The 20446-nt window shown below is 38.2% G+C and overlaps 1 protein-coding gene across 1 annotated transcript in view; it reads left to right on the top strand.

The window, feature by feature from the left end:
• DDX51 (DEAD-box helicase 51) overlaps nucleotides 1-20446 on the top strand; it is a 523171-nt gene that overhangs the window by 224695 nt on the left and 278030 nt on the right. The window contains exon 8 of the mRNA XM_044068677.1: nucleotides 8091-8199. Coding sequence (XP_043924612.1) covers nucleotides 8091-8199 — 109 coding nt within the window. The remainder of the gene's footprint in view (nucleotides 1-8090; nucleotides 8200-20446) is intronic.

Below are 20446 nucleotides of genomic sequence, written 5' to 3'. Positions count from 1 at the left end.
AGGACAAAGACAACTTGTAGTCTGACTAGTCTTTGTCCTTAGGAATCCAAATAACCCCTGCACGAATGACATGTGCGCGGCCATACACTGTGTCCAACCCAAAAGGATAAAGCCAGCACCTGACTCCTGTGGCGTGTTCAATAGTTTATTACATAGCAAAAAAACAAAAAATATCACAGTACACCAACATGGTTGTACCTGTTTCGGCCACAGCCTTCTTCAGCAACCAAACATGATGCAAAAATTATTAGTACCCAACATGCTATCTCATTTATATCTTGCAGGCTTGGAGCGCCCTCTAGTGTACAAAAGAATAATACAAAGTAAATAATACACATATTGCAGATGCAATTATCTAAATAAAACTCAAATTAAAGTGTAAATGTGAATACGTAGTTTAAGTAGGGATGCATCATAATTGATCATTCAAGCCAGGGGAAAAAAGAGCCCCCAATTTGATGATCCACATTTTTTCTTTGTTAGTCAAAATTTCATGTAAAACATGGGATTGTTTGTTCTGAAGCCTAATATGATCAATAACCATAAAACTAAAAATTCCCGTAGGATGTTTAGAAATGTGCATATACAGAGGCTAGAACCCTTTTTGTTAGTCACTCAGGTGTTCCCCAATCCTTACCTTAAAAGGACGGGACGTTTGTCCAACATAAAATTCTCGACAATTACACTGGGCCAAATAAATAACCCAGGAAGTGCTACAATTAGCAAAAAATAGGACATTATATTCCTGTGGACAATTGTGTGAAGTGAAGCTCTGGGATTTTAACACCCTAGGACAATAGGTACAATGACCACATGGATAACAACCCAATATTGATTGACCAGACAAACTAATTTGTATAGTTGAACGTGAACCCTTTTCATAAACTCTTATAGTGACCGAATAAGGATCCCAAAGACCGCCCTTTCCGAAATTAATAAAGACACCAATCCCCTATATAGCTATTCAGAACATCATCTGATCTTAATAAATGCCAGTGTTTACAAATTATGTTCTTGAAGCTATTAGTATTTCTCCCATAAGTTGTGACTAATCTGAGTGTTTGTGATTTTTGAGAATCCCGAACCCGATATAACAGTAACTCAGATCTATCTTGCTGGTTCGCAAATTGGTTGGCCCTAGTGAGGTCACCCCCTTGATAAACCCATGTTCTTAAACCTGGATACAAGATCACTTTTATAATGGTCGTATGTGGAAGAACTGGAACAAATCCTTTTGACACGAAGAAATTGTGACATTGGGATATTCTTGATGACATGTTGGGGTGGAAGCTTGTAGCATGTAATAGGGTATTGAATTGTGGAAATTTCCTAAATATTTCATTCTCTAGCGTGTCCAAATCAGTTCTTTTAACTAGGACATCCAAGAACATTATTTCAGATCTAGAATAAGTCAACTTAAATTCAATACCCCATATATTACAATTCAGATATTCCAAAAATTCCATAAGGAATTCTATATCTACTCTCCACACCAACCAACAGTCATCAAGATATCTTCTCCATATGTCCATTTCATTTATATAAATGTTGTGACTAGTATCATATATGACCTGTTGTTCCACATATGCCATAAATAAATCTGCATAAATGGGGGCAAAAGATGCCCCCATAGCAGTACCCTGAAGTTGCCAAAAACATCTATCTTTAAAATAGAAGATATTATGAGTCAGGACCTTTTCTGTCATGCAAACAAGAAGCGTATTAAAACCAGGCTGATAAATATTGGCCTTATCCAGCCAATATTGCAGGGCCAAAAGTCCCACCCAATGGGGAATGTTGGTATACAAGGAGGTGACATCCAAGGTGCATAAGAGCCAATCCGATTCCAATTGCATATCTGAAATGATAGAAAGAAACTGGGTTGTGTCCTGAAATCTGAAACGTATAAAAACCAAAAGTGGTTTTAAATATAAAGTGAGAAATTCAGACGAGCTCTGTCAAAGAGCCCCTGCCTAATGCAATCGGTCTGCCGGGCGGTCTTTTGGGATCCTTATGAATTTTTGGCAGAAAAGAAATATACTGCTTTTTGGGATAATCAACCTTCAAATGATAACATACTTCTTTAGTAATAATGCCCTCATCTTCAGCCAAATCTAGAAAGTGGTCGATATCTTGTTTGAATTGCATAGTTGTATCAACATTCATTTCTTGGTAATGGGTGCTATTCCGGAGCTGACGCTCCCCCTCAGCTTCATAGTCCTCCAAGTCCTGAACCACCACAGCTCCCCCCTTGTCCGCAGAGACAATAACAATTTCCTTGTTGTTAATGAGATTATCTAAACATAATCACTGCTGTTTGTCCAAATTGTCCTTCACCATATCCTGTTTATACAGATGTAGATGTAAATCATCAAGGACCGCATTTTGGAATGCTTGTACAGTGGGTAGCATAGGTGGCCTGAACTTGGAGGACCTGAAGCGAAAATTCTTCAGTTCAGAAGCACACACCTCATTCCCCTCAGAACCATGAAAAAAATATTTTAAATTCAAACTACGACAAAAGTTCACCACATCCTGTGCAAAATAATGCTCCTGGACAAAAAAAAAAAAAAGGGCACAAAGCTTAATCCTTTATTCAGCACATCCACTTGCTGTTCAACCAATTCGACAGAAGAAATATTGTTAACATTATTAACTTTGAAATCTAAATTTTGGTCATCGTTTGAAGATCTGGAGCATTTCTCCCCAGGCCTCCGCTGAAAACAGGCTCTGTGGAACCTAGTCGGATATTCCAGGTCAACAAATGTTAAATAAATAAATAAATTTCCCCAAGACCCTTGGCATTTGTGGTGCTTCCTCCCCCCTCATCTCTGGGGCTTGTGCCTAAAGGGATGCCCCTAGCAAAACTTGACTCTAAATTATTCTTTTTAAGAACAGGGGAAACCCCAGTGTGGCCGTCCTCCCAGTCCGTATTAGTTGAAGAATCTTCACTTGATGGCGTTGACTCCCTACTTCTTTTTTTCAAAATAGATTTGGGCCGTGCAGCTCTCAATCTCTTGGGGGTATCTACCGACATGCCAAATTTAATCCTAGGACGCATATCAAAGGGCTTTTCCCCTGTCATAATCACCAACATCTCGGGTGAACTTCTTAATCTTTCTCTCCTTAAGACTTAAATCCAATGCAGACAACTCTTTGCCAAGTTTGTCAATATTATCTTTATAGCACGAAAGTGTAGAAAACCCATCCATTGTTTTACTAGCCACCAGTACACTGGCAGCTTGTTCCTCCACCTTCCTCTCATAAAACCTACTCAAAATATCCACAAAGGTCATAGAAGCTTGTTGTTGGGCTTCTGCCCATTGCGTTAAAAGGCACTCATCCGGCTCAGCCACCATGGGCTGTAACCTAGTTCTTAGTCCTCTTGGAACTATTTTACTACGTTGATATGCCCTGAAAAGCTTTGTGTCAAACATTTTTCCGAAGGGAAATCAGATCCTTAGTTAACTTAACAAAGGCCAATTTATAATCTTGAGTGGGATCCTGGACACCAGGGCCAGCATCAGTATTACCAGAACCCAAGCCAAAAATGCCCAGGTTCTCTGAGTCTGAAGACAGACCCTTAATAAAAGTTGCAAATTCCATCACTGACCAAAACTCACCAAAGGGTCAATAAAAATCCACAAAAATTCTCACTTATTGTGAAATAAATTAGTTTTGCAAACACAATATGTGTTCAACAATCCAAGGGTTGGAAATTCAATATATACTCAAATATAATTCTCCATACTGTCCACAACGTTTATTCATAGGTCATATTTTCAGCACACAATATATGTTCCATATCATGAGCATTGGAAAATGAAGAAAAAAATAATATAATTCACTTCACCAACCCCAGTAGAACCTTGGCCCAAATGGGTACAGTAATAGCCAAAAGCCCCCATGCATCCCCAAATCCAAAGAAAAGGGGGAAAAACATGTCAAGCCCATATTTGTCCACCAAAGCTCAATATCTCGCTACGTAACCAGAATGGGCCAAAACCAATTGTAAACCTGCAGAAGACACTAACAAAGAATATTTGGTCACTGTTACTAGGGCAAAAATTCTATATAATTACCACCATATATCAATAGATGCTTAGTCTGATGTCCTAAAGCTCACCCCACTGAAATAAACATAAATCAACCATATACTAACTACAAATCAGTTGAACCATATGAGACTAAAAATGTCCCTATTCATAACATATCTATGGCCAACTTGATGTCCCATCAATCTGCAGCTTCCCCTGTGAAACTAACTAGTACTACTAAATAACACAAAGGGCGAAACCCATAATCCAGAAATAGAGAGAGAAGGAGGGGGGAGGAAAAGGGGATGAAGACCACACTTATTATCTGCCAGTTATCAAACATCACACTAAAGAATAAGATGAAATACAGTTCCCTTCAAATAAACCATGTTGTTTTTAAGTACCCAAAAAAAGCCAAAGACTACCTTGTCCTATTAGTCAAGCAGACAGCCTAAATTATAGAAAATTAGTCAAGGACAATGTCTAATGAATTAGTAGACCTGAACAAAAGCCAATCTTAAAAGTTATCAGAAAACATTCATGAACGAAACATACATGTTAATATACTCTTATAACATAATATTACAAAGGTAATAAACATAATTAATGTTCAAACCCTCTTCTGATGGCCAAATTCAACATGTCCAACAAGAAACAACTCCAAACGGATTCCATAATTGAAACAACAAAGAAATTTGTCGCTAGAAGATGAAAAATGCCTGTTGCCGATATCCCAAGATCGAATGTTTCACATGTCAAAGTCCAAAACAAAAGACATGGTCACCAAGAGATGAAAAATGACTGTTGCTGGTGTCCCAAACTCAGATAATTCACATATCAATGTCCCAAAACAAAAAAAATTAACTGTATCCATATAATTACCATTGTAAAATACAATTGTCCCACCATGAAAAAAAGTCCAGAACAAGCTTAAAAAATGGGTCCGCTCTGTTCCTCGACCCAAACAATCCAAAACTGATATATAAAAAGTATGTAGTCTCAACTGAAAGTGAAAAATTCACAAATTCAGAAGAAATACAATGAAAAACGAACAGCATCTCAACTCCAAATGGTTGCTAGTATTCACATCCACCCAAACGATCGAGAGCGCCACAAGCCACTACAAACCAAAAACGAGAAGACGCCACACTGGAGAAGCCATCAGCAGGAAACAAAAGACCAAAGGAATCCAAATAACCCCTGCACGAACGACATGTGCACAGCCATACCCAACCCAAAAAAGTCCAACCCAAAAGGATAAAGCCAGCACCCGACTCCTGTGGCATGTTCAGTAGTTTATTACATAGCAAAAAAACAAAAAATATCACAGTACACCAACATGGTTGTACCGGTTTCGGCCACAGCCTTCTTCAGCAACCAAACATGATGCAAAAATTATTAGTACCTAACATGCTATCTCATTTATATCTTGCAGGCTTGGAGCGCCCTCTAGTGTACAAAAGAATAATACAAAGTCTTTGTCCTTAACATTATGTGAGCCTGTGCATTTGATTTTTTACTTTAGATTTTAAAATTGGAAGTACGTTTTTGAAATTCTGTTTGAAAACCATTTTCTTCACCATTTCTGTGTTTGTTTAGTTTTTCTTAAGGCTATTCACTTAAATGAATCTGTATCTCTGACTAGTTTTCTAACTGTTAAACACTGCTAAAACAACAAATGATAACTTTTTATGGGTGCATTGTTTCAGAGAAATTGTCACCCCTTGTGGATTAAGGAGCTGTGTGCAGTATGTTTTGGGGATTTTAAACATGGTGTATAAATTGAGCCATATTCACTTGTTTTCTTGGCACTCATTAAATTTCCTTTGAAGAAAGAGAGTACTTTTTGAAACAAAATTGGTTGTATGGATAACTACATGCAACTTATAAACCATTGGTCAAAAATCATTCCTGTCGAATACTTTTTAAATATAATACACTGGGTGCATTTCTCTGTTAAATAATTTGAATGTTGTATGATTGGTTACCTGCAGGTACAAATCCTTGCCTGACTAGCTTCTTGTGTAGTGGTGCAGAGCATGCTCATGGTGCTGGCCATGAACTAGTGTTCTGACACGAGCTTCATGTGCAGTATGCCCTCATTAAAGAAAGTGTGAACATGTTGTAACAGTGACACATGCCCAGAACCAGACTTTTATGCTAAGGACTGAAATAAAGAAAGAGTGTATAAATAAAATAAACATTTTTATTTCATAAATATTTAGAATCATTTATCAGGACAGGATACAAGCCTGCCATATCAGTGTGTGCAGACTCCGTAAAGCTGTGGCAGAAATTGAAAAATGCAGATTCAGTGTCTTCACTGCACTACATTTTACATCAAGGATTAGGAAGGGTTGGACGGTCATAACCAGTTTGGTAATGTGTTTGAAAAATGGATTCAGTAAATCCCAGCATCAAAGCTTGAAAGGCAAACTCTCGAATCTGATCTGAGAAATCACCTTAACAAATAGTTATTACTGGAACTTTAGCTGGCATATTTAAATGCAGCTTACAGAAAGGAAAAAGTACAGGAGCAAAAAAATTTTACAAGTTTGAAAGCTGCAACACAGTGCAACCACACAGAGAGCAGACAGAAGTGATGTGTCCCCCTAATTAATGAGCATCTTCAGAAGCTGTTATCCACTTCCCTGCCACAGTTCTGTTTTTTATGTGGCAGCTAAATGTGTCTCAATACTTTCATCACTGTTTTCTGGTGGCTGTTGTGTGCTGCAACGTGTGCAACACAGTCGTAGCAGCTTCTGATGCCAGAAGGATACATAGGAAAGTTGAACCTTTGTCAGTTCCGCTGTGTAAGTGGCACAGACCACGTACTGCAGGACGTTTCATAATTCTCCGTTCACAGTTCAGTGTTTAAGCTGCCACTCACTACATATAGCTTCTAGTAATCCATGTGGCACCAAGCAGAAGTCAGAGTATTCTGAAGCAACAGGTACCACACTGAGGGATGAAATAAGAATAAAGATATATATATATATATATATATATATATATATATATATATATATATATATATATATGTATATATATAGATATAGATATAGATATATAGATATATAAAGTATTGTTGAATCTGGTATGTTGCCTTCGACAGGTTTGTCAGACCTTCAGATGCTATAGCAAAAAAAATTATGTAGGCTGTCTCTCTTCAGTGTACCTAAATCAGTAGCAAGTTTATCACACACACACATATATATATATATATATATATATATATATATATATATATATATATGTATATATATATATATATATATATATGTGTATATATATATATATATATATATATATATATATATATATATATATATACAATGAATAATATTGTTAGAAAAGACATGGTGACTTTATAGCAGTACATACAGACATAACATGCACATACATTGTCATATTTTCAGAAACCATGGTACATATTTATAGATATATGCTTGGGAGATGGACTTGTTAATCAGTGAAGAACTCCCATAGTTTCTAAAGAGAATCCATGCAAGTAAATGCAATAGATGATGGAGTGTTATAAACAGTCTCGCCTATATATTCATCTAGACCAAAGTTTCATAGAGTTTAATTCAGTCTTGAGTGTTTTGAGTTAATGTTCCATGTATTATGAGTAGTAATAAAAAAAGGGGGGTAAGATGGGCTTTACTTGCTGAGCTTATCTTCATGAAGATTCAGGGTTTAATATGTCTGGATTACTTGCAGTGTTTGAAAAGAGTTTTGGTAAAATTGGAACATAGGCTTGGTAATCTGAAGGCACAGGTACATATCCAGTGTATTTTACAGTCTGTGACCTGTTGTTGGACACTTTTGTGTTGTAGGTTCCTCATTACACCCCTTTGTTTGATAGCTGGAAGTAGAGCCACATTGAAAATGAGGCATTGCATCTCATTTCAGCTTTTCTGGTAGCACTATACTTTATACCTCAGGTGACCTGTTACTCTCGGAGCATAGGAAACAGAAGCAAGCATTTCTGTCTTTTCTGAATGTTGTTCCTTGTGGTCTGTGTTAATTTTATGTTAATTTATTCTGCAGAATAACAGGAACTCGAAGTCTAGCGGATATAGTTGTGGCAACTCCAGGACGTCTTGTAGATCATATTAATAAAACTCAGGGATTCAGCTTACATCACCTTCGTTTCCTGGTAAGAAAACAAGTGCTGGATACGGAAGTAAGATTGTATATTTGCTGCAGTGTTAGATATGGGATCATTTTATTATACTCCTGCATATATTCACAGGTTCCTAGGTAAGTACTAGGCTAGCGCACTTGCAGGCTATTTAAAGCCCATCAGTTCCTCTTTCAAAGGTAAGAATAAAAGCTTGCAACTGTAGTGAAAACACCTTGGCCATTACACTAATCCCCAACTCCAAATCTGATGATGTGAACCAGATTATTGTATTTCTTTTATAGTAACTGTTGTTCTTAAAATCCATGTCTTGTATATGTGAATACCTGTATTTACACGTTCCACACTACACGTGCGCACATCTACCTGTTCTTGTATATACACCATATAGTATTTTGTTATATATATCTGTGTGTGTTTGTGTGCACCGTCTCATTTCAGTAAAGCATCATGGCTTCTGACCAAGAAAACAGTACAGTGGCAACTCTTTGGACCTTAACCGATGACATACTATGCAATGCAGGCAGTTGGCAACCTAACCAGAGATCTGTTTGTAGACTTGACAAAAGGCTTTGACTTAACAGACTGCCACATTATAGTCCTCAAACTTTTTGAAATTGGGATTAGCCCAGATTCACTAATATGGTTCAGAAACATCATATCAGGTTAAGTACTTCAAAGTCAAAATTGGAACTTCCTATGTAATGAAGCTACTGAAAGCACAGGGGTTCTAGAAGGATCCTATGATGCATTCTTAAAGCACAGGGGTTCTAGAAGGATCCTTTGATACATTCTTAAAGCACAGGGGTTCTAGAAGGATCCTATGATGCATTCTTACACTCCTTATTTTCTTCATACTTATTAATGAGCTTCCATATGACCTTTAGCATCTTCCTCTTGTATGTAGACAGCATGGTAATATCATTCCAGTTTCAATCTCAGTGACATCCAGTCTCAATTTCATATTTGCTCTCCCTCCTTTAGTGTCTAGTAAAGCATAAACTTGTACTTATCCCAAAACAAATATGTGATATTTGGAATTTATCAAAAACTCTCCACAACTCCAAAGGACATCTGGATTTCAGATGTTAACATGACCGATACAGAAACTGTCACCTTCTTTCAAATACCTTGGTGTTTGGCTTGACCAGACCCTCTAATTTCAACTTCATAATGGGGAGCGGGGACTCTCTCCTCTTCTGGACTTACAAAATCTCACCTTACCTTATAGCTGCAGAAGATCAGCTGTAGGAAGAGAAACATTACCAGAAAAATTTGCTGATTTATCTGTAACTCGTGTGGCGTGAGATTCGCTGCCTTATCCTGTTCAAAGCAAAATGGCTTCCCATACAACAGAGAGCAGACCCATTACTGAGGAGGTCAACTCTTTAAACTACTACAGTTTGAAACATTCTTCCATCTAGCAGCCATACTAACTGGAAAAAGCAGCCTTTTACAACCTCAGATGATAGTCGCCAGCTACTATCACAGTTTTCTGACACTCGAATAAAGTTCATCAAAGCAGGCACTCCTTATCCAGCCTAATCACCAATCTGTCAGTCCCTCCTCTTGCACTTAAAAGAACTTCCTCCTACCCCACTTTCAGAATCCAACTAAAACTACAGCCAGTCCTTCTGCTTCCAAAGAAAACACCCCACCCCACTTAAAGTCCTAACTCTTTCTGTTCTCACTCTAATTACAACCCTGTGCTTCCACTTTCATCTTGTTAGCCAGCAACTAACATTCTTTTAATGGTGTACATAATGTTATGACAGTGATTTAAACAGAGTTTTGAATTGCTAAATCAGCATTTCCATATTCTATGCACTAATATTAAATTTGTACCCGATGTCACATATTTCGACAGTGTATATTGTAAAAATAAATTCTTTTGTCTTTCACTGTCTTTCTCCATTATATGCTGACTTTTGTCTTTCTGTATTATATGTTCCTTTATTTTCTTTGTGATGTATTCAGCTAGGCTGTGTGTGACACTGGTCAGTCCTGCTCAGAGCACTACACCTGACTAATCGGAAATAAATTACATGTGTATGTGCATCTGTATCCATGTCTGTACCCACCAGAAATCAGGCCAAAACTAACTCAAAAAATAAACCACCGTGGTGGAATCCAAAAGTAGAAGTTGTACAACAAAATAAAAGAAAAAGGCATAGCTAAAATTAGGACGTTTAACATTAAAGATAAAATCTCTCATCAGACTGAATAGACAGCTATGAAGAGTAATTAAACTGTGTCTAGTGTTTTAAAGGCAGCATACAACAGTTTGCCAAACTGCTAGTAAATGTAGCCACATTCATGGAACCAGGACATAAAGCAAATCCCCTGGCCACAAATTCAATTCCAACTTTAACCCTGTCTCACCCCCAGCCACCTCTGAGGAAATGCCGTTTAACATAACTCCTCCAGCTGTTAGTAGTGAGCAGGTCTTGGATGCAGTTTTTAAGGCCAAGAAGACATTTGATAACCCTGATAATATCCCAGGATGCCTCCCAAATAGCCTGAAATATGACCTGTCAGGGCCACTGGAGTCGGCATTCAACCACAGCCTCTGCTCAAACTTCTTGCCATGCAATGGAAGATTGCAGCTGTCATCCTGTGCACAAGGGTAGACAGTCAGTCGATCCCAGGAACTGCAGACCCATTAGTTTGACTAGTCTCATCTGCAAAACCAGTGGAAAGAATTGTAATGGAAATGATTAACAATGACATAGGAAGCCTTCAGACACTAGACCTAGCCCAGTTTGGTTTTGTCAAAAGCAGGTCATGACTACTGAACCTGGTGGATTTCTTTGAAAAGGTCACCAAGGCAATGGATGAGGAAAAAATGGTGCATACTGCCTGCCTTGACCTAGCTAAAGCATTTGAGAGAATACCACACTTGGACATTGTTAACAAACTCACAGAATTGGGCATAAATACATCCTAACCTGCTGGATAACCAGCTGTCTCACAGACAGAACCCAGGAAGTTAGGACAGGAGATACCACCTCCACAAAGAGGCCAGTCACCACTAGAGTCCCAAGGGCTCTTTGCTGGACCCACTCCTCTTTGGCATCTATATTTGGGAAGTTAAGGCCCATGCCAAGGACTTCTGGCTTACCAGGCTTGTAGATGATTGCTATGAGTGCAAAGAAAGATTATTGGATATTCTAATAAAGAATAAGAATGAATTGATATGATTGGTTGAGAAGTCAATTGATTTTAAACCTTATTGGTTAGTTTTTAGTATAAATATTAAGCATTGCTACCAAAAGATAATGATCTGAAGAAGGCTAAACAGCTGAAAGCGCTTATCGTTTTATCACTATGGAATTTTAATGCTGTTTTTACTTTTCTCATTAAATTTGTTTGCTGTTTGACACAGGACTTTATCATGGTGGATTCTTGCTGTGGTGGAATACCAGAGGTGGTCTTCTTTGTTCTCTAGTAGGGACGTGGCTTCTAGAGCCATGGAAGTCATTGTGCCCATGTAGTCGGCCCTCCTCAGACCCATCATGAGTATAACTTCTCCTTCAGTATGTTTCGGACCAAACACATGCAACAGATGGAACATTAAAAATGTTTCGGACCAAACACATGCAACAGATGGAACATTAAAAACGTTTCCTGCAAAAAGAATACAAGGAGTTCATGGGTTGGTACTAGGCTATCGGCCCTAGGGCTTATACAAGCCTAGCCATAACAATTCCCTGGCTATTTCTTCCCACAGTATTTACTTCCCTGGACCCCTGTCTAGCAAGGGACTGACGTGATCCCTGGGGTAAATTTCCTATCTCCCATCCAGTCATCAAGGTTCCTTTTGAAGAGGGCCAAAGAGGCGTTCTGCTTGACATATATGGGCAGTCTGTTCCAGAGTGTGGGGAGTGTCTGGGTCAGGAACCTATCCCTGTAAACACAATGTCTTATGCGGTTCACTTCAAAGCCCCATCTCTGTACTCTGCTTACTACAGACTGCTGGGGGGCGATTTATTACTGACATACAAGGCATCCTTGGATTCCAGTCTGATGGACCTTTTGCATATCCATAAAATGAACAGCACCAGAACTACTAGATCTAAGGATGTAAATTGTGGTTGCAACTTAAATAGGACTTGTTGGAGGTACAGGTATAAATATCTGAGAATCCATAATCTCTGGAATAGGCCTCTAATCCATGTGAAGCGGAGTCATTTTCTAACCTGTTCAGGTACATCCTGGACCAGTGGATGGGAATTCAGAAAGTCACCCCCCCGGTCTGACACCAGCGGCTCTGGTGGACAGAGGCAACAGTTAAATTACCTATTAAAATAACCTCTAAGACACTAACTCGTGGGATACATTTGGGTTGCATGGCTAGGCTTATAAAGACTCCTGTGGTTGTTAGGTTCATAGGTGTATACTAGGTTATGAGCCTGTGCGTATGTATATATGCGCATACAGACAAGTATATAGATAGACATCTATAGATATCGATATATGTGTCTATATCTATAAAAGTGGATGTATGCATGTATATGTTTAATGTCTTAATGTCTGTATATAGTATAGAATGTATAAGCATATATGCATCTATACAGTTCCATTTATGTGTAAAAAAAATATATATATATATATATGTGTATATATATATATATATATATATATATATATATATATATATATATTTATATTTATATATATATATATATATATATATATATTTATATATTTATATGTGTGTGTATGTGTATATATATATATAAAATATGTGTATATATATATATATATATATATATATATATATATATATATATATATGTATATATATAGGTATATATATATATATATATATATATATATATATATATATATATATATATATATATATATATATATATATATATATATATATATATATATATATATATATATATATATATATATATATATATATATATATATATATATATAGATATATATGTACATATATATATATATATATATATATATATATATATATATATATATATATATATATATATATATATATATATATATATATATATATATATATATATATATATATATATACGTAATGTGACCTATAACTTGCACAGTTCAGTTGGGAAAAAAATATAAACAATAAAAAAGCACAGTAAGCTGGTTGCATAAATGTGCACACCCTTAAACTAATACTTAGTTGAAGCACCTTTTGATGTAATTACAGCATTCAGTCGTCTTGGGTAGGAGTCTGTCAGCATGACACATCTTGACTTGGCAATATTTGCCCACTCTTCATCACAAAAGCGCTCCAAGTCTGTCATATTGCAATGGCATCTCTTGTGCACAGCCCTCTTTGAGTTCACCCCACAGATTTTCTGTTGGATTTAGGTCGGGGCTCTGGCTGGGGCATTTTAAAACTTTCATTTTCTTCTGGTGAAGTCATTCTTTTGTGGATTTGGATGTATGCTTGGGGTCATTGTAGTGTTGAAAGGTGAAATTCCTCTTCATCTTCAGCTTTCTAGCAGACGCCTGAATGTTTTGGGCCAAAAGTCACTGGTATTTGGCACTGTTCATAATTCCCTCCACCTTGACTAAAGCCCCAGTTCTAGCTGAAGAAAAGCAACCCCAAAACATTACACTGCCACCCCCAATGAACACTGTGGAGATTGTGTTATTTTGGTGATGTGAAGTGTTTTTTCTGCCAAACGTACTTTTTGGAATTTTGGCCAGAAAGTTCAGCCTTGGTCTCTTCAGATCATAACACATTTTCCCACGTGCTTTTGGGAGACTTGGTGTATTGTTTTGCAAATCTTAGCCTGAGCATGGATGTTTTTCTGTGTAAGTAAATGCTTCTGTCTTGCAAACCTACCGCATAGTCCAGACATGTGGAGACAATGGGAGATTGTTGTCACATGTAGTACACAACCAGCACTTGCCAGAAATTCCTGCAGCTCCTTCAGTGCTGCTGTAGGTCTCTTGGCAGCCTCCCTGGCCATTTTTCATCTGGTCTTTTCATCAATTTTGGAGGGATGTCCATTTCTTTGCAGCGTCACCGTTGTCCCATATTTTCTCCACTTTTTGATGATTTTCTTCACTGTGTTCCATGGTATATCCAATGCTGTGGAAATTTTTTGTACGCTTCTCCTGATACCATTCAACATTGAGATCCCTTTGATGGTTTGTAAGCTCTCTCCAAACCATGGCTTTTGCTGTAACAGGCAACTGAGTAAATTTATTTTTATTTATTTATTTATTTTTTTAACATTTTTTAACCTGGAAAGTCTGACTTGGAACGAGCCAATTTTCAGCAGAGACCCAGGGTGAAACGCTACAAAAGCATGTCTTTGTAATGCGATAGGAAATCGGAGCACAGTGAGGAAACCCACACGAACGCAGAGAGGACATGCATACTCCTCACAGAAGGCACCCCAGCCGAGAATCGTACCGGAGAACCTCTTGCTGTGAGGCAACAACGCTACCGCTGCACCATCCAAATGCCAGTAAAATCCTACTAGGACAGCTGAACTTTATTTGGGGTTAATCAGAATCTCTTTAATTGATGGCAGATGTGTACCCAAGAATACTGAATGCTGTAATTAAATCAAAAGGTGCTTCAACAAAGTATTAGTTTTAAAGGTGTGCACACTTATGCAACCACCTTATTGTACGTTTTTTATTGTTTATTTTTCTCCTAACAGATTTGTTCATTTTTCAGTTGAATTGTACAAGTTGTAGGTCATATTAAATGTGGGAAATGTCTTGAAATGATTTATTGTGGTCTCATTTTTTTATATCACAAAAAACTGGCATTTTAACAGGGGTGTGTAACATGTTTTATATCCTCTGTGTGTGTGTGAGTGTGTATAGATATATAATACACATACACACACGTATATATAAAATGTGTATGTAGACACACGTATGTTTCATATATGTATGCACTTGTTTTATTATGTTTGTATGTGTGGGGGATGTCTGTATGTGAGTAGTATATGTAGATAGACCCATGCATATATATGTTTGTTACATATGTATCGTCATCACCCTCCTCTTTCCCATTTCTACATGGGGTTGAGGTGTTGGTTCAACTATTGCCACCTGTCTCGATTCAGTGCTACTCTCCTGACTGCCACCTATGTTCTCTCACACGGTCAGTCTGTTTCTTTAGTGGGCGCCCTCATTTCCTCTTGTCACTTTCTTGTCTTACTCAAGTTGTCTTCACATGTCTACTACTTTTCTGCCCATGTGGCCGGACTACTGTAATCTGTTCTCTTTGCCTTCTCTGCCGTTGGAACTAGTTGTGTCTTTGCTCTGATGTCTTTATTTCTTCATCTGTCCCACAGTGTTGCCTCCTACCACCCATCTCTGGCACTCAAGTTCCTTCATTGCTAGCTTTCTCATTGACTCTGACTTCACTACTCATGTTTCAGTACCATACAGTAGTACTGGTTGCACCATTGTTTTGTACATTTTACTTTTCACTTTCTTTGGCCTTCTGTCGTACACTGGCTGCAGCCCCTTTGATTTTCACTTTGACTTCCTCATTCAGACTTGCATTCTCCTCGACCACTCCTCCTGGGTACTTGAAGCTGTTAACCTGTTCCACTTTTTCCCTCTCTCTCAAGTCTCTTCTTCTTCTGATTTCCCCATTTGCTGCCATTACATTTTTCTTGTCTGCACTCAGTTTCATCCTGTATGCCTTCAGCAAATGATAAAGGAATGGAGTGCAGAACTGAAGTTCTTGTTTAGAGTCTGCCTGCAGTGCCACATTGTCTGCGTACCGCAACTTTTGTGATTTGTCTCCTGCGATCTGTTTTCTAATGTAGTCCATCACCAATATGAACAGTGGAATCAGAGCTGAACCCTGTTACACACCCCATTCCCAGTGGGAACTCCTGTGAGTCTGAATATTATCTGTGCTTGAATCACTGGGTCCTTGTACATAGCCTGCACTAATTCTACCAGTGTTTGAGTATTTGCCAGTCATTCATTCCTAAGACCCTTAGAAGTAGGCTTTTGTCAAAAACAAGGTGACTGCATGTTTTTAGTAAAAGACCTATTTCACATTGGCTGAAGCCATTCAAAGTATAACCAATGTTATTCAAAGCATCTCAGAGTGTGCAAAGTGTGTGCTTATTACAGAGAAATTATTTAAGAGAGTTTACTGTGTGCAAGATACAATTATATTTCAAAGTGCAGTCAAAACACAGCCATTTTGAAGAGTTTCTTGTGCTGTATACAGTGTATTTGCAGAGTGCCACCATTCGAAGTGTTTTACACTCTACAGCTTTTTTGAAAAGTTCTTGTGCTGTGTACAATTTATTCGCAAAGTGTATTCCATTTCAAAGTGTTTGTTACTGTGAGCTTCTGCTGTGTGCAGTTTATTCGCAAAGTACAGTCATTTCAAAGTGTTTCTTACACTGATGAGTGGTTTTGCAGAGTACAGTGATTTTTAGGTATTCTTGTGCTACGAAGACTTGTTTGGCAAAGTGCAGTTATTTCAAAGAGTTTGTGCTATTGGGCATAATTACAAGTTGTGGCATAAAATTTTGGCATATATTTGTGTGTATGTTCATACAAGCACATTCACCACTGTGTATTGATATGGGAGAGGCATTTTTGCTGACCTAGTCCATCTGTGTTTGATCATAATATTGCAAAGAATTGGAGAGTACTCAAGCAGGAATACGATATTTTCATACAAGCAGCTTTTTCCGACAAAGATGCATGTACGAGGGCATTCATTTTGCTTAACTTAGCTGGGTCAGAGGCCATTGAGAGAGAGAGCATTCATTTGTGTATGCACCAGCAATATATACAGGAGATGGGGAAAACTGCCATATTGTTGTACCAACTGAGTCAAGGGAAGACCCTGAGTGTCTGAAATGCAAATTTAGAGAAATGTGGAACCCCCAGACAGATGTTACATTAGAGAGGCATTTATTTTATACAAGAGACCAAATGCCAGGTGAAACTTTTGCAGTTTCTATCACTGACTTGAGAAATAAGGGTAAAACGTGCAGATTTGGTGAATTGAAAGAGGAGTTAATAAAGGGCAGGCTTGTGTGTGGTGATAATGCTGCAGTGAGAAATATTTTGCTTCGTGGCAGTGATTTAATGTTGAGCAAAGCCGTAGAGCTTTGCCAACTCCATTAGCTCTCAAAAAGGCACACAAGTATGCTTGCAAGTTTTGTAAATCAAGCAAGCCTCGTACAGTTATTAGGATAGATCACTCGAAAAAGCAAGTTGACCATATAGAAAGTTGCAACCCTACTTTCTGTGTAGATGGTGTGTCAGTAGTCGGCGAAAAGGTTAATGCAGTAGATTTAATGGCAAAAAATGTGTTTGTACTGTCCTGATCAATGGCAAGCCCACAGAGCTCAAAGAAGACACTGGTTCTAAATGTAATGTGATGTCAGCAGAAACATTTGCTAGAGTGAGAGCTGGTGAGCACCTTAATTTGGCCAATTGTGGGAAGCTTATTGCCTATGGCGGTGAAGAGATTCAAACCGAAGGCTTAGCAGTGCTTTCATGCTATTTAGCTGGTTACAGTTACAGCTTGTAGTTTTATGTAGTCCGAAGACCTGTGCAGTCATTATCAGGTCTCGGAGACAGTTTGAGAATGAAACTGCTTTCTTTTACCAAAGCAGTACATCATATAAGCACATGTCCCAGTTCCAGCTTCACTGATGCTATTTTCTCAGAATATGCTGATGTTTTCAATTACAATTTTGGCAAACTTTCAGTTGTGTACTCCATGAAAGTAGACCCAGAGGTCAGTCCAGTGGTCAGACCAGCAAGAAGAGTTCCAACAGCTGTACAGGACAAAGTCAAAGTCCAGTTAGACAAATTGGTGCAGCAAGGTGTGATTAGTTCAGTCGCAGAACCAACTGAGTGGGTGTCTTTCAAGGTAGCTGCTCATAAGAAAAGCCCTAATGAAATCAGAATATGCATTAATCCAAGACTTGAACAAGGCATTAAAAAGATTTCATCATCCTATTCATGCAGTCAGAGGTAGCATGTCAAATGCCACTGTTTTGTCTGTCTTAGATGCAGAGAGTTAATTTTGGCAAGTAATGCTTGATTGCAGATCTTCACTACTGACTACATTCAGTACCCCATTTGGTAGATACAGATTCCTCAGGATGGATGCCTTTTGGAATAAATTCTGCCAGTGAAGTCTTTCAGCTTGCAGTGGACCAATTATTTTCAGGCTGTGTGTTATGATTTATTGGTTTGAGGCAATGGTGAAGCCAGAACATGACAGAAGCCTCAGGAAAGTTCTGGACTGAGCGTGTGAAGTGAACTTAAAGCTCAGTCCTCTGAAATGTAAATTCAGACTGCCAGAAGTTACTTATGTAGGTCATTTGTTTACCAGTACTGGTTTAAGACCAGGCCCTTCCAAACAAGTAGCCATTTTTGAGATGCCAGCCCCACACAATATCCAAGCCTTCCAGTGTTTTCTTGGTATGGTTAACTATTTGGGCAAATTTATGTCTAACTTTAGTGAGTTATCAGCGCCTTTATGATAGCTGACACGCAAAAATGTTGCCTGGTCATGGTTGGAACAACACGAGAGAGCATTTGATAACCTCAAACAGCAAATTGCCAACCTGCCTACATTGAGATACTATGATGTCTAAATACCAGTAGTTCTTTCTGTGATACTTCACAGTTCGCTCTTGGTGCAGTTATTCTTCAGGAGGACAAACCTGTTGCCTGTGCATCTAGAACTCTTACCCAAATTGAGAAGGAACTTTTGCCAGTTGTGTTTGCTTATTTGATGCTCCATGATTATATCTATGGAAGAACTATCCAAATAGAAACTGATCAACAGCCTCTAGTCACTGTGCCTATGCATGCAGCTTCAGCAAGACTATAAAGAGTGATGCTCAGATTACAGAAGTACAATTGCAAAATGGTTTCTACTAAAGGCAAACTTTATCTGGTTGATAAGACTTTGTAGCGGTTCAGGAACTCTGCAGCAGCACCACTCGGCTGGTCAGATACACATAGAAGAAATAGAACACCCACATAATAATAATACACAGAACTTCTGGTCAGGCACCAGTCTAAAAAAGTCTTTAATGACTGAAAACAAAGGGGTTAGCACTTTACTGCCACCCAAGGCAGACTGAGGTTCTGAAGAAGTCTGCCTTAGTGTAGATGAAAGTGCTAAACCTTTGTTTTGTGTCATTAAAACGGAGTTTTTAGACTGGCGCCTGACTAGAAGTTCTTTATTATTATCATTGACTGGTGTTCGTTTTGAGTGTGAACCTTGGACATCACAGTGGTATTTCTGCAGAGTTCCTGGTGTTGTCTGTTCGATGCACTAGGTTCCTTCTTTTCGTGTTATTTATCTGGTTGATACCTTATCCAGATAACCCAGAAATACCACGGAACAGCTTGATCCAGAGAGGCTTGACTTTGATGTCATGGAAGTACATAATTTGTATACCACGAGATGAGCTCAGACATCATACAAAAACTGATCCAGTTTTACAAAAGCTCAACCACTTCATCAATGTTGAATGGCCGTCAAAGCAATCCTGTGTACCGTCAGTACAACCTTGTTTTCCATACAGAGATGAGATGCTGGTGGAAGATGGTATCATTTACAAAGATCCAAAGGTTATTATTCCTACTTCTTACAATGTGAATATATTCAGATTTTGCATCGTGCCTACCCAGGTTTTGATTCTACAAAATGGGTGAGAGGACTAGTATTTTGGCCTTTTCTATCAAAGGACATTTAAAAGTGCTTTCTTCTTGTTCCGTATACAACAGTACTAACTCATTCCCTCCAGTACAGCCCTTTGGAGTGTGTACCTTTAACTCCCAGTGGGTGTGGCTTCAGCCTTAGAGTTCTAACAAACAGTCATTGACAGAGGCCATATAGCAATACAGTTGTGTTTGCCATCATGTATGCTTCAAGATAAAATATTCTGATACCTTGTATGTAACATGGTTCTGGAATTATTAATGCAAATATGAACTGGCAATATTTGACGCCTAGAGGCGCAGTAGGCAGTAACTGCAGAAACGCCTGGAGACATCACTCGGCTGTAATGAGCTAAACTGCATTTGCAGAAAGAGCCACTTCACCTAAGCCAAATTCCTTAAAAGCCTTTGTCAGTAGTAGCTGCTGACACATTCGAGTGGCACAATCAGCATTACTTAGTGTTGGTCGACTCTTATTTGAACTGGTTTGAAATATATTTGCTACCTAACCTAACATCCAGTGCTGTTATTACTAAGATGAAATGTCATTTCTCAGTCC

Source organism: Protopterus annectens, chromosome 4.part0 (assembly GCF_019279795.1).
Source record: "Protopterus annectens isolate FY-2018-M chromosome 4.part0, PAN1.0, whole genome shotgun sequence".
In the NCBI taxonomy this organism is placed as follows: domain Eukaryota; kingdom Metazoa; phylum Chordata; order Ceratodontiformes; family Protopteridae; genus Protopterus; species Protopterus annectens.
Note: the sequence above shows the minus strand (reverse complement) of the source record. Positions and strands in the feature narration are given on the sequence as shown.